The sequence below is a fragment of the Syngnathus typhle genome, linkage group LG8, assembly GCF_033458585.1.
Source record: "Syngnathus typhle isolate RoL2023-S1 ecotype Sweden linkage group LG8, RoL_Styp_1.0, whole genome shotgun sequence".
Classification (NCBI taxonomy): Eukaryota; Metazoa; Chordata; class Actinopteri; order Syngnathiformes; family Syngnathidae; genus Syngnathus; species Syngnathus typhle.
Window position 1 is genome coordinate 2,395,518 of NC_083745.1, and position 14,422 is coordinate 2,409,939.

At 40.6% G+C, this 14,422-nt stretch overlaps 2 protein-coding genes across 9 annotated transcripts in view; one reads left to right on the forward strand and one right to left on the reverse strand.

Annotated features, from left to right (window-relative positions):
* anapc1 (anaphase promoting complex subunit 1) overlaps positions 1 to 11,740 on the forward strand; it is a 54,857-nt gene extending 43,117 nt beyond the window's left edge. For 5 of the 6 annotated variants that reach the window (XR_009715201.1, XR_009715199.1, XR_009715200.1 and 2 more), the window contains one exon: positions 70 to 526. The gene's annotated coding sequence lies outside the window, so the exon portion shown is untranslated. Of the gene's footprint in view, positions 1 to 69; positions 527 to 4,977; positions 5,078 to 5,382; positions 5,541 to 5,623 lie in introns of those variants that run through there. The other variant, XR_009715202.1, reaches the window with a different exon arrangement.
* bcl2l11 (BCL2 like 11) lies at positions 980 to 12,488 on the reverse strand. 3 transcript variants are annotated; one of them, XM_061285521.1, is made up of 5 exons: positions 12,361 to 12,488; positions 10,625 to 11,040; positions 8,431 to 8,549; positions 3,572 to 3,728; positions 980 to 3,490 (listed from the first exon to the last, which is right to left on the reverse strand). In XM_061285521.1, the coding sequence occupies exons 1-4, from the start codon at positions 12,366 to 12,368 to the stop codon at positions 3,603 to 3,605; spliced, it is 669 nt and encodes a 222-aa protein (XP_061141505.1). In that variant the 5' UTR covers positions 12,369 to 12,488; the 3' UTR covers positions 980 to 3,490; positions 3,572 to 3,602. The 3 variants fall into 3 exon arrangements, with proteins under 3 accessions (XP_061141505.1, XP_061141504.1, XP_061141506.1); XM_061285520.1 differs by having other exon boundaries at positions 980 to 3,728; XM_061285522.1 differs by having other exon boundaries at positions 980 to 3,728; positions 10,625 to 11,037; positions 12,361 to 12,477.
* Between the last annotated feature and the right edge of the window lie 1,934 nt (positions 12,489 to 14,422).

Here is a 14,422-nt window from a genome sequence, read left to right on the forward strand (position 1 = left end):
GTTGAGCAATTGTTCTGAGAAAAATTGAGCCAGACTGAGTGAAGCAGCTCGCTTCTCCTTTTTCCACAGATGGATGGAGCAATCCTTACCGCCCGATGACACCATGCACCGATATGACACTCTGTATGTTGTTTGCATGCACTTAGAAATGTATGTGTGTTCATAAGATTTGTGTGTATGAACAAGTGTGTCATTATCTGATTATTGTTTTGCCAAATTGTGGAAGGCACTGGACTTTCCAGCAAATGAGCTTGCACACACATTCACACACAATAAGAAGAGAAAAAAAAAAAAACCCCGAATCTTTCACATGTTTATCTGACATTTTGATGAGTTTAGTTTCCTCGGCTATTCATTTATAAATAAAAATCTTAGCAGATTTTGAATTTGATGACTGTCTTGAAGAGAGCAATCGACGGACATGAATCCGTCTGATCTCGAGATGACAGTTGATGTGCAATGTTGTCTACACGTTGTAATTTTACAATGTAAGTACCACTACAATAAAAGAAGCTTCAAAAAGGAATTTTGGGTTTGTTTTGAGACCGTTATTATTCATGTTACTACAAAACGTGTGGTCTGAACAAAGGTTCATGTGGGAATTTAGACTTCGGAGACTCCGCATTCTCTCAATCTTAAAAGATACAATGCAATTCCATTATTGAACCAAAAAATATAGAATGTCATTGATTTTCTCAATTTTCTTTGCATCCCCCCCCCCCTCTCTCTCTCAAATTATTATTAAAGCAGATTTATTTTTAAAAATCACTAATTACTGTTGCAAAGGATTTATTCTTGGACTTTTTTTGGTACTTTGATACACGAGTATATGTTTTTTATCAATGTAGATTTATAATAAAAATGCACTTTTAATACTGCAGTTTGAATAGAAATACCTGTGTACTCCTACTTGTGCAAATATTTACATTCCAGTGTTAACTAACAACTGACTTGTCGTATCAATAAGCCACACTGCATGTAGAAAGATGAAAAAAGTTTATTTACAAAAGGCAATGAGACAATACAATTACTACTTCAGTGTGTCATCGTATAAACCGACCTATAATAAAATAATAACAAGACACATGCCGCTGCTACAGTCGCACTGGGTCATTCAGAGTCACCCGCTTACTTAGTTCCCCTCATTATTTGTAGTCCCATTGAAGAAATGTCTCAAATCTCCAATACAGTCATTCACTTTGAAGACAAAACAAAATACAAAAAAAAAACCTCCAGCTGTGTTGTTTAGCAAATTGCGTAAAACCCTGAATGTCACACACAAAACGGCTCATTGGTCGCTGTGCTTTTTGCTCCCTGCCGTTAGACCTGACCATAGTTAGTTAGTAAGTAAGACGTGAGGTCTTAAGTTTTCACAGGGCACCACATGCCGTCAGTCTACAAAGAGTGAAGTGGTGGTTCAGCCTGAGGATGGGTCACATAGAAAAATGTGTATTGTTTTTGTATGAAAACAGATGAAAATAAATATTTGATTAAATGCATGACTTGATGAAGCAGGTGTACTTCAGTGTAGGGCGTAATGCTGGCTTAATTCAAATTGTGTGGATTGTCTGCTTGTAACTTGGACGGTAACGTTTTTCACGGTGTGGCTCAGAAAAAGATATAACAATCTCTTAATTAATCATAAAAGCATTCTGTCCTTTATTTGATAGTAACTTGGAATTGTTGTGACAAAATGATGTTTTTCATTAAATAAAAAGTAATAACTCACAACTACAGACTGACAAGGTTTGGCTCGGGGGATATAATCGCTAAGATGATTCAAAAATATTTCAATTGTTTGCGAGTGAGTTGGAAGAGTTGCATCGAAAATGTCTTTTGGGACCGATTCTTAAGAAAGACGTAGTAACAGTTCTGGACAGAGAAGGTGTGGTGATTTGAATTCGGACTCCCTCGGTGGAGGTTGAAAAACTGGAAACAAGTTTCGTTCAGTTCTTCTTGTCCTACTCTTTCGCTCCCGGGAAAATTTTAGTCGGTGGCGCTCAACCCAACGTCGTACCAGTCACAATGTCGTGAAACAACGCTACCAAGTTCAGGGACAAAGTCATGTAAACTGTGACGCGATACATGTTGACTTAACTGTGCAAATATCATCCATGGATGCCGCACCAACATGCTCATCTGAGTTTTAAAACCCTGCGTGGGAGGTGCGGCAACCGCTACGAAACCATGACTAAGCAATGGTATTAATTATCAGATTTATTTTTGGTACTTGAAATGATTTGAGTCATGTTTTGACAAAAAAAAAAAGGGATTTGTTAGCTTTACTTGACATACGATATAGAATTGAAAACAGCAGATGTATTTCCTATGGCGTTAAGATAGAATAGTTGTAAAAGTAATACCGTAACATCTATGCTAGTTACAGTTAGCCTCGCTACAGCATGATGCCAGCAATATGCTAACGGACACTGCTTTAGAAGCTTAATTCGATTTTCCTATGTTTTAGTCTTTCAGTAACTTGAAGTGAAAGTGGCAACTTGAAGCAAGTATGTATCTTATTTGGACAACTGATGAGTGAACAATCAATTTGTAGCATGCTAGCTGGCCTATTAGCTAACCATTCATTTGCTGCTCAGAAATCTGTCATTTTCTGGGAGTGTTTGAAAAAACGGCAGGCGAGCACAGACTTGCTAATGAACGGATGGAGACGGATGTCTGACAGATGATGATGACGACGATACTTATGCTGAAACCGTGAACGGAGAAGGCGATGTCCTAGAAAGCAGTCTAGGCCCTAAACGGGACAAAAAGTGGTCGCTTGATTTGGCTCTAGTGGTTACACAAACACCGACATCTCTTTGAGATGAATGTTTTGCATAGTGGATAAGATTTTCATTCATAAGTTCATATTAGTTCTAAACATTAGACGCTTTAGCATCTTTTATTTATTTTTTAGGGTGTCCAAGGGGTGGGCCAACTCTGTCGGCATGTTAAAAGTTTAAATCTGGGCAAATCAGGACACCTACAGGAGTTAAATTTGGGAAATGCTGCGTGTTGGTCTAGTTTTGTAGGGCAGGAGACTGGATTTGCTAACTCCATCCCTCGAAATTGGGAAACTGGGAAAGCCTCCTTGACAGAGATGCGATATATTAAAAAATGGGTCAAAAACGGACATAAAACATCGTAGAAACCGCGGCTTTTGAGCTGTGACAAGAGTTTTAAAGATCCCTTTCATCTTCGGAATTGATGGACCCACACATTTAACAACCCTGTGTCTGCTGAGTTGACTGTTACCTTTCTGTTCAACCATATCTCAAAGAAGTAAACCAAAAGGAATTAGCAGGAGAATGTACAAGGCACGTTTGGATTTCCACAGGCGTCATCTTCCGGGGTCGGGGCTGAGGGGTTTGTTTGCGTTCTGGATGGGAGTGCAAATTCCCAACTCTGGTTTCACAGCAAAGGCTCAGAGACGAGAGGGGAAAAAGTGGAAATTCCAGACGTTTTTAGAGTTCCTCAAAGTATCCACTTCCTGAAATAGTAAGAAGAAGACTTGTCGAATGCTACGTCTGCTGGGTTTATGGTTTTTTTCACCCCCCCTCCATGAGCTAACCCTGAGGGTGGTGCGGCTGGCCGTTGGGGTCTCAGCCAAAGTACCATACGATCACGAGAACCAGGAGGCCCATGCAGAGGAGGAGGGCGGGTTCCTGGTGAATGTGCAGAACCGGCAACTGGTTCTGAAGGGCTGCTGCCCCTCTACGTGCCGCTCCCTGGATAAAGACAAAATAATCATGTCAAACTAGAGAATGTGATTTGTGTACAAATAAATGCTAATAACATGAAGGAAAACTGAAATGCTTGAAATTAATCTGAATCGTTGACATGGAGAGTGTGAGCCTCAGCAAGTTCTGGGAAGAGTTCCTAAGATATCCTGAATGAGCTCAATAGTTTGGAGTTGGAATAGTTTGAATAAGTGCATTGCAATTCTGTAAATAAAAACACCAAAAATACAAATATAGAAGAGCCCACACAATGATGTCACTCCCTGAGGAATTTTGTGTTAGCCTCATGGCAGGAATGAAGTTTACCTTAGAGATGGTTGCTATGGACCATCAAATTAGTCCTTTTAGTCATTTTTCAACAGACGCTTGTTTGTTTTAACACAGAAAAGGTCTTGTTGCTTGTTTTTGTGGATTTTTTCCCAGAGCCATCATGCTAATCTTAGCCCCAAGATGGGTGTTGATGGCTTTATTTATTGTTGACAATCTAGGCATATTAATTTTATGGCAAGATTGTTGCTAGTAAAAGTAGTTAATCACACCTAACAGTGATTTCAGCATCATTATTGTTTCTGCTAGTAAGTGATGGTGAGAAACCCAGAGCTAATTTTAACTTCTTAGCTTTCCTGTAAACTAAATTACTGTGCTAAGTAACTTTCTACATTTTTAGAATTGATGCCAAAAAGTGACTTGTATGTACGTTATGGTGGTCACAACATTATTGTTGCTGAACGTGGCTAACTTAGCATGTTGCTAAACTGATGTGTACCAATCAATGGCAACTGCTCTACTATGTTTACATCTACAGGAAGCAAGCAGGTAAGTATAGTGGTCAACATTCTTTTTAAAGACACTCTCCAGGTGTCATATCCTGCATATTAGTATTTACAAGCCTCGCTATCTACTCCAACCCAGTCCAAAGAAAAGCATGCATCTCCAACAACCAAAAAAAGGGACTGTTCTTAGGTTTTTGGTCAGTTGTTTGGCAAGTTAAAATATTTGGTGATCCAACAGTGATTTTTTTTCTTTGAATCAATGCAATTTGGTTTTATTCCACTAGAATTTTTGCAAAATATGGAAAACCCATCCGCATTCTTTCACCTCAACACACCACAAACCGGATCGCTGGTGAACGTAACCACACATCTCTCTTAGCTTCCTTAACACACTTGGCACTGGTTGTGACCATAACAGGTGTTTTGGTTTGGCTTGACCTTTTTTCTTCTCTTTTTCCTTCCAGTCAACAAGCCCACGCTTTGGCCCTCATCCACATCGCCATTCATTGCTCACACAGCAGAAGGGAAATCCTCTCCACAAACCACCACCAGGACTTGAGAGAGGTGGGCCAAGAGCCATGCGGATGGTGACATTGACAAATATCCAACATGGGGAGGAAAAAACTAAATAAAAAAAAATAAAAAACGTAATTTTATAAGGTGGCGTGCTATATTTTATTTTCAAGAAATGGACCTATTTTTTTTTCATTGGTGGTGATGTCATTGCAAATACCACAACAACAATTTTCTTTGACCTCAATATTCGAGTTCTGCCTTACTTAAAACATCCTCTAAGACGAACCGCTAGCAGTCTGACTGAAACGTATTATTTACTGGCGTAGGAAATTGGAGTTTATTTGCCTTGGCAGGAGGACGTCCTGTCTTGGCCTCACGCCTTTCGGATAAAACCTGGCCCTGATGGATCGTAAAACACCAACAAAGAGTGGCACGAGATCCAGCCAGAGAGAGGGGGGAGGAAAAGTCAAGCAAAGCCCACACAGCACGCTCATGCCAGGACAGGAAACAGGTGAGTGGGGAAAGACTGGTTCCCCCGGTTATGAATCATATCGTCTTGTAATTCAGCATGTGACCCGAGTTGTACATTTACAGGACAGACTAAGAGGCTTTTCCAGCTTTTCCTGTACACCATCCCTTTGACCCGACTGCAAATATGTGGCACCCAAGAGACTAGTCCATCGTTTCATGACGACGAGATAAGAGGTGAGGATTAATTCAGACGTCGACATTTTACCAGAATTATAAAAGTCTCCAAATATGCAAATCTGTTATTCATCTTGGTGATGGCAAAGTCGAACCAGTGAATGCTATTATGATTATGATCCATAAACGCTATTATCGTAAACAATTGCTGGGCAATCCGGCCAATTTTTTTATTGGATCGCTCCAGGTAACACAATCCGTCATCATGACATAGAGGTGTCAATCATTGGGCGGTTTTGCTGATGGCTAACATCTGTTGCTCTTATTGCACGGAGGTTCAAATTGAAAAACGTTTTGTTGTGTCTTCGGGGAGGGATGCGATCAATTATTGCGTCAGGGTTCTCGGGGCAACTGCAGGGATCGGTAAAGCAAACACAAGAGTGACTTTGGTCACGCAACTGGTGTGGAATGACTCATACATTGACCTTTAAAAAGGTCGATTGTAGCTTTATTTTTTACGACTTTCCTTTCTGTTGTTATTGATCTGTGTCTGTGTGGTAAAAACATTGCAGTTAGCCGTTACAAAACAGCTCATGTCCTTTTTGTTTTCTAGCCACAACTTACTATGCGGCCACCCAAAAATAGCTCAGGCTGCACTTAAATGGCGTGCGCGCTCGCACACAGAAAAGAGAAACTGGCTCAGGCTTTGTTATTGTTAGCCTAATAGCATAGTTGCCTTAGTCATATAGTTGAACATTTTCAAAACAAGAAAGCACAACAAATTCTACAAACAAGAAGCGTCCGCTTGCCTCAATTCAACCTCTGTGGATTACCACGAACCAAATGACTAATAAAATTCTAAAAAACTATTAAATTTGTAGCAAGCACATTGCTAATTTTTTTATTTTTTTTTTAATGTTGCGACAAACCCGTGATTGGTTGTTAACTGCGCACTGAGCATGTGATGTCATTTTCAGTTGACAGCAAGGGACAAAATGTATTTTTCTACACAATCTTGTGTAATATATAATTTGTCATTTTTAATTCCCGTTTCAGAACAAATTCTTGCAAGGGCTCTACATTCATGCTAAATAATTTAAAATACAATATATATATATACAAAAATAGACTAAAAATAAACACTTGGTTCAAAACCCCCTTTTTGTCTTTGACACCCGACGGATGCGCACTGGTCCTCCGAGTTATTTTTGTTTGCAAGCACTCCCACTGAAAGACGACAGCCTCTGTTCAAGTGTGTGTGTGTGTGTGTGTGTGTGTGTGTGTGTGTGTGTGTCTTTTGGCAGGATAATTAGACCTTGTGCCTTTGCTCAGCGAGAGCCCTTTAACCGCAAGGCTGAGCAATAATGTAGCTACACTGTCACGGACACCGGCCCCTGACACACACACACCAGACAGTGCTTTTACTGACGTCTGAAAACAAACACACAATCCATAAACCCAACACACACTAAAATTAGACATTTTTGGCATATAATGTGACTCTCCTTGCCCACACGCGAGGGCATTACGATGACCTTAATTGAGTCATGTGACACCAGGCACGAGTACGGGGAACAAGCAGCCGGCTTCCTCTTTTTCTCGCCCCTGCTCATTGTTCTAATAAAACACGTGCACAGACTTTCGGAATAATTCTTTGCTCAAGTTCACGGCCCTTAAGATGCACACACACACACACACGCATGCGTGCACCTTCTTCTCCTTCTAACTTCCCGTCATGTGAATAAGTGTTGAGTCACAGCAGCTACTTATCACGTTATCACACTCTTCTCCAGCCTCCCGCCGGCTTCCTCTGTGGCCTTTAATCTTAGCCAAGCACGAGCAGGGTCGTCAACAATCTGAACGCATCCAAATGGCGTGTTTAATCTGAAATAAAATCCACTTTTATGTGCAATTCCCAAAGGCCGGCGGGCGCCGCAAATGTAGTCATTGACTCACAGTAAAGACGGGGGAGTTACTAAGCTGTGTTAATTACGGGCTTTAGAGCAAGGTCTCCGAAAAAGTCAATGAGTGGAGCTTTGGAACGCTGTGATGAGATTAAACGCGGTCGAAGCCGCCAGGACGAGAAGTGGCGATGATGCAACGAGCAGAAATAATGCCGAACCAAAACGGGAGCCATGCGTAATATACTCGCTGTTCTGCCTTCGATCAAGTTTGAAACAAGCTGAGCCTTGAGGAGATGATGTGTAACCTTATGCTGGAATTAAATACAGTAAGAAATCATTTTGCAATCAAGCAGGAAATATCCAAAGTTAAAATTAGGAATTTTCAAGAAATGTTGCAGTACTGTATTTTATGCATGGCTCTTTGTGTTGCTGCTCCATTTGTGTTAAAGTAGCAGTTGTTTTCAAGTTTACAACTATGCTCATTTCCATTAGCTCCTCTAGGTGTTAGCATTAAGCTAGTGGACTTTCATGCAAGAAGTGATCAATCTTTTGTTTGTTTAAAATCTTATACCAAGAGTGAAGTTTCTATGCTAGTTTCTGTTAGCCAGTTTATAGGGATGTCCATTATTTGTTAGCATTAAGCTAGCAGATTTTTGTTTGATGAAACATGATTTGGAGATTTTTTATACTGTACAATGTAACAATGGACAAATAAACGCCTTGAGAATAGGATGCTTTGCCATTTAAAATGATGTTGTACGATAGTCACCCATTTTGTGATATCAAAATATCTCCAGCAATGTCACTGTTCTTAGAAGGCAAATGTAAATACGTAGACTCATTAACCCTGACCCTCATTATGTAGTCGTTGTAGTCATCTCCGATGCGTCGAAGCTCCTGTCCGACCTCCACGGCCTGCATGTCCCCAGCAGCCGGTCCGAGCCCGGCGCTCGGACGCCAGACAGAACTTCCTGCAAGCAAAAAAACAAAACACTTCACCCCTAATGCGATCAGAAATGCGTTCGCTGAATATTATCGTGTGAGTTCGGCCAATTAGCCCCGCGCCATCCCGCCGTGACGATGCCATTCATCAAAAGTGCGGAAAGATGGACGGGCCCCGGTCAGTAATTACACGATTGGAGTGGAGCTCAGTAAATCAAAAGAAGCAGGGGAAGAGCCGATTTGCTGGAAGGAAATCATCGCCTTTGGAAGTCCCGAACGGGTCCTTACCCGGTCACAGATGAGCTTTGTGACCGAGACAACCCATCGACTCATCCCTAGAATTACTGCTCGTGTGTGTGTGTTTAGTGCTATCAGATGGATGCCGCTGAATGAAAAAGCGCTGAATGACCCATGTCTGCGCCACACAAAAGACTAGCAGGACTGTTTTGACTGCCACACACACACAAATATAAAGCATCCTAAAGCCCAGAGGTCTTAATGAGCCATGTTTAGACTCCAGCCGTCTGTCTGATAAAAGAAAAAGAAAGAAATGCTGAGATTTTGACTCTGAACCTGAATAATTTTGATAGGTAGAAAAACCTATTGACGGTTCAGCAGAGTTCAGACCTCTGTCAACACTGATGAGGGGCTGTAAATTCCTCAATTCTGAGAATAGCAGCAAATTTTGGACTGTAAAATGGAAGAAAGAAAAAACAAATAAATCTTGCTTGGGTTTGTTTTAAATTTTCAAAAAAAAAATTGAAGCAATCTAGTGAGTGTTGTTGATAAAGTTAGATAACAAAACTCCAATTTTGGATTGTCAAAAATGTTCCAATAATCATACTATGTTGGGGTGTGTTGTTCCCCTCCAGTCCTCTAGGTGGCAGTCTGTAGTAGCCAGTGTTGTACATTATCTGAATCGTAAGTTCCTGTCTTTACTGTTCCACTCCAACCCTTTAGGGGTCAGTATTGTGCCAGATTCCTCCCACCTAGTTCAGCATCAGAAAAGTATCTATGTGATTGTAATAAATATTTAAGACAAAAAAATGCAAAGAATTGTCATTCATTTTAGGTGGTTATAAATGTTGCTATGTTGTGGCTGTTCCACTCCAGCCCTCTAGGCGGCAATATTGTCTATTTGTATTCCTCTAACTACCTAACCAAATTACTGGCGAACAGAAAGAAATCAAACACATTATCTAATATGTTTCCCATTCTGCAAGGCTAAATGAGGTCACCAAAATATTTGAGGACAAATATAAACTAGAATGTGCAGTGTGAGTTCATTGTTGTTTGTGTCAGAGCAAACACTGCGAGGGGATTAGCGCTGGTCGTTACTCCCTATTTTGTCCCACGCCGCGGCCCGTTTGTTACCAAAACAAGCGTCAGAACATTGCGGTGGCTAAAAGTAGCTGACAAATCAAAGCGTACATAATGTTAAAAGAGCACTTTGGTGGCTGGAGGTGATGATATTTTAAGACCATAGTGAAGAGAGAGCTAATAATAAAGATCCTGAAAGCGCCTTTTGTATTACATCCCAGACGGAATGAAATTTAGCTCTGGGAAGAAAATGATGTCCCATGTTGGAAAGATAGAAGACAAGTGACTTTGCAAACATACCAGGAAAAATAAGATTAAGAATCAGGTTTTGTTATTTTAAATGGAGTCATTTGACAGTAAACCATGTTGACTACTTGATGTTGTTTTGGTAGCATATCTTTGGGCTCTTGCGTCATGATACTTTTATTTTGTTTTTTTCCCCCTCTAGTGTAGGTCGGGCTGGTTCCTGTCAACTCTCCCTGTTCTTTGTTGGTGCCGTAAATTGACGATTTGACATCTTTTAGCGAGCGAGGGGAATCTGTTGTGACTCATGTTGTAGTTTCATGTTTCAATTTGACATGCACACTGTAGTTAAATATGCGCCAGCTGCTTCTGCACGAGTAAATACGCTTCAATCACTTATGGGATCATGCACGAGCTATTTTTTCCCAGTGGCCTCAGACTGATGACCTTCAGTGTGTGACATGGGCTTTCTAAGCTCCAGCTGCACAAGAGATTGTTTGCACACAGTCTGCTCACGTGACCACACATGACGTGCACTCACCCTGCAGCGTCGCCCTCGGGTAATGCGCCTCCTCAGCGACGCGCGCCAGGGCGTGCTCCAGCGCCTGAGCCGAGGGGCTGGGCGTCTGAGTGAAGGCGGAGACGCGCGTCGAGAGCGGCGAGCTCGGCAGAGATTCTCCCTCGATGGAGAAGTATCCGCTGGACGATCGCCGGTACGGAAAGTGAAAGATGGTTCTGGTCTCAAACACGCCGCGGCGCTCCGGGGAGAGGAGGGGGGAGATGTTGCTCCGGAAGCGGGACGGCGAGCGCAGCGCGCCCGCTGCGGGTGCTCCTCCTAAATGGTCGATGTCTTGCAAGCAGACGCCGGAGCCGTGTTGCTCTTTGCGGCTCTCGCTCGGCTGCGGCCGCGGACGTCCTGCGCTCGCTTCTGTGGTCACTGCGGTTCCATGGGATCTGCTGGGGTGAACGCAACGGCACCGTCAACTTGCGTCGCCAGAATCGGCGGCGGCTTCGTCCCTTCTTCCCCCGTTTGCGGTGTGTTATTTCGCCTGCGATCGGATTACCTTTGACCGCCGAATGGATATTGGCCGTCGCCCTGCAGATCCTATTCGGAAGCTCCACCGCGTTCGAAGGGGCGCTCGTGGAAGTTTTAAAACACTTTTTTTTTTTTGCTCGTGTGGAACTTTATCGAGCCTCGCGTGTTAAAAGGAAGCAAACTGCGTCACATGTCAACTCGGTCCGGGGGAAGGAAAAACAAAAGCTTTTTATTTTTTTTTAACAGCAGACACCATGTCTTTTTATTTACCCTCAACCACCACATCGGAACACGTTGACTCTATCGGTCGAGAATTGAACGTCTTTACGCGTTGACTAGTACATTACATTTTGAAATATATTTCTATATTAGGCTGTGCGTAGGGGGGTGGGGGTGGGGGGTGTCTTCCTGTTTGTCCATACTGAAGCGGCTTCCTCGGCGAGCAGCCCCACAATGACGCTCTCCCGGGTGCCAACACAATCCACGCACATTTTAATGCTACCAGGAGTTGGACTTTGCGCACTAGAGCCAACCTTGCGCCAATTAAACACAGACAGCGGAATGATAATGTGCGGACATGAGTTTGTCCAATCTGTCAACATTAAATCGTTTTTCTAACAAGCCTTTTTATTTTATTATAGCGCGCCCGCGTCATGGTGTGCGCGCAAGGCGTGCGCGCCATCAGCAGGCAACTCCGTGCACCGGCATCTCATCTACCAGGAAGACGCACGGCAACCGGCGTCCGCCTTTTAACTCCTTTTTGTTTATATTATTATCATCCTTACCATTCCGAAAACAACGCGGGTAAACCAGTCCTATGGCGTCATACCGCAAAAGAAATAATCACGGGCGGGGGGGCGGGGGGGGGGGCGAACCCCGTGAACTCAAGGCAATTTTAAACGCTCGTTAGAACAAACTTGTTTTGCGCAATTATAGCGTTTTAAATGCATTTCGTGCGGAATTTGTACGCACCGTTTATTAGGGACGCTTAAAAAACAGTAAAATTTCTATAAACGCTTTGGAAGGGGAAATAATATACTAAAATTGCGCTTAATAAAGAATAAATGTAACTATTAAAGAAGTCCGTCATGAGCAATTGTGTTTGCAAATGCGTTGTCTCGTCTCGACACGGCGTGACAGCTGACTCACACCGGCGAGCCCCGAGGCAATCGTGATATTGTGAAGATTACAAAAGTCAATAAAAGCGAAAATAAGCACGTACGTACCCGGTTTCGACCTACCTGTGCATGTCAGTAGTGGCACATGATGCGTATAAGCAAAGTCCGGTAGCGTGTCTTTTGTGTGAGCTAGGTTTCCGTCCGATGTTCTTTTAGATCCACTCTGGCCGGTCGTCTACTCTTCTCTGAAGGGGTCGCGGAGCTGCGCACCCCTTTTTATTCAACCCTGGTGGGTGGGCGGGACTAGTTGGACAGTCCTTACTCTGTCGCCCCCTGGCAGGGCAAATGCAGTCAGGCAGCATGAAGACGTTTATTTCTTTTCCAGTTCAACTTTTTTTTTCTAAAAATATTTACAATTAAAAAAACAAAAACAAGACAAATTAGCAAATTGCATTACTATGATTATTAATAAATTAATAAATTAATAAATTAATAAATTAATAAATAAATAAATAAATAAATAAATAAATAAATAAATAAATAAATTAATAAATTAATAAATTTATTTATTTATTTATTTATTTATTTATTTATTTATTTATTTATTTATTTATTTATTTATTTATTTATTTATTTATTTATTTATTTATTATATTATAATTATATTTATTAATTATATTATAATTATAATTATAATTATTTATTATTTATATATAATTATATATATATATATATATATATATATATATATATATATATATATATATATATATTAATAATTATATTAATTAATTAATTAATTATAATTATTAATATATATATAATTATATATAAATTATAAATAATAAATAAATATAATTATAATATATTAATTAATTAATTAATTAATTAATTGCGTACAATTAATTAATTAATTAATTAATGTGTATTTATTTATTTATTCATTCATTCATTCATTCATTTATTTATTTAAAAACAAAACACAAGAAAATTTCAATACAATGAGCTTCATTATGTATTTTTTTTATCGTCACCTTCCTAAAATATTAATTAAAAGGGTTTTCGCCCCAGAAAACAAGACACTGAGCCAAACACAGACTGTATTGTGTTTATTAATAGTTTTCTTTGAGGACTAGAATTTTCCAATTTTTGGACTCTGAAGACCTCTGAAGGGATAGTAGGGTGTTTTTCAACAAACTTATTTTGACAGCTTCACCCTGCCAAATTGACTCCCACTCAAAGCCACACTTCCTGTGTCCTTTTTTTGGTCAGACCCAAGCCCCTCACCCTTATGTACTCACTTCCAACCTTCTCATCTGAGCAAATTGTTCTCAGGGAAATTTAATCTTGTTTTTGACAAGACGAATCCAAAGAATATCCTGGTCTAGTCTCTCATTGCAACTGGCAATGTGGCTGTTCCAAATGATTTAATCACATTCATGTTCGATGGGAATCAGTTCACATACCAAAATAAATAAAGCTGAGATTCTCTAGTAAGCGTTATCTGGCCTGTTTTGCTTTTCCCTAAAAGCTGGTTATAATGCATGTTTAAAAATATAAAAAAAATTCTCATAGCCCAGACAAATTAAGAAGATTGTTGTCTTGTTTACTAAACAACCAGTACTTGCCAGAAAAATGTCTGCAGCCCTGAACATTTTTTTTTTTATACTTTCGTAAAAAAATCAAATTTGGATGAATGTCTTGTTGTTTTGCCCGGAGCATATTAGAACATTTGAACTTTAGTTGGGACTTTTTGGAGTCATTTTAAATAATGGCAAGTCTGTCTGACTTCCAATAGAATTGGTTAACACTACTTCGTTTTTTTTATTCTTGCTACGCATGTCACTTTGATTTTAATTTACAAACATGCAATAAAGTATCTGTGTCTGAGTGGTTTTGTGCTCTCTCCAGCATGTGCTGGAACAGTTGTTCTCACTTATCTTCTGATTAAACAACAGCGGAAGACACACATGACATTTTCTCACCAATCTTTCCTCTCCCCATACTTTGAATTGCAAGTTTTTGTGCTCAGGTTTCCTTTGACTGCACATTTCGACGCACACGCATGCAACACGGTGATATTTTGGCAGCAGGATGCAGATATATTTAGATAAAGGAGGCAAAGGGGAGACAGGTGCTGACATGCGTGTGTGGCTTAGCCGCAATACAAAAGATGCAGACGAAA

Bases quoted from the DNA above. Each gene is read 5' to 3' on its own strand.
- bcl2l11 (XM_061285521.1), bottom strand. The intron at 8,550-10,624 runs GTGAGTGCACGT...TTTTGCTTGCAG, and splicing joins CCCGAGGGCGACGCTGCAGG to GAAGTTCTGTCTGGCGTCCG. The intron at 3,729-8,430 runs GTCAGGGTTAAT...GTCTTTATCCAG, and splicing joins ACAACGACTACATAATGAGG to GGAGCGGCACGTAGAGGGGC.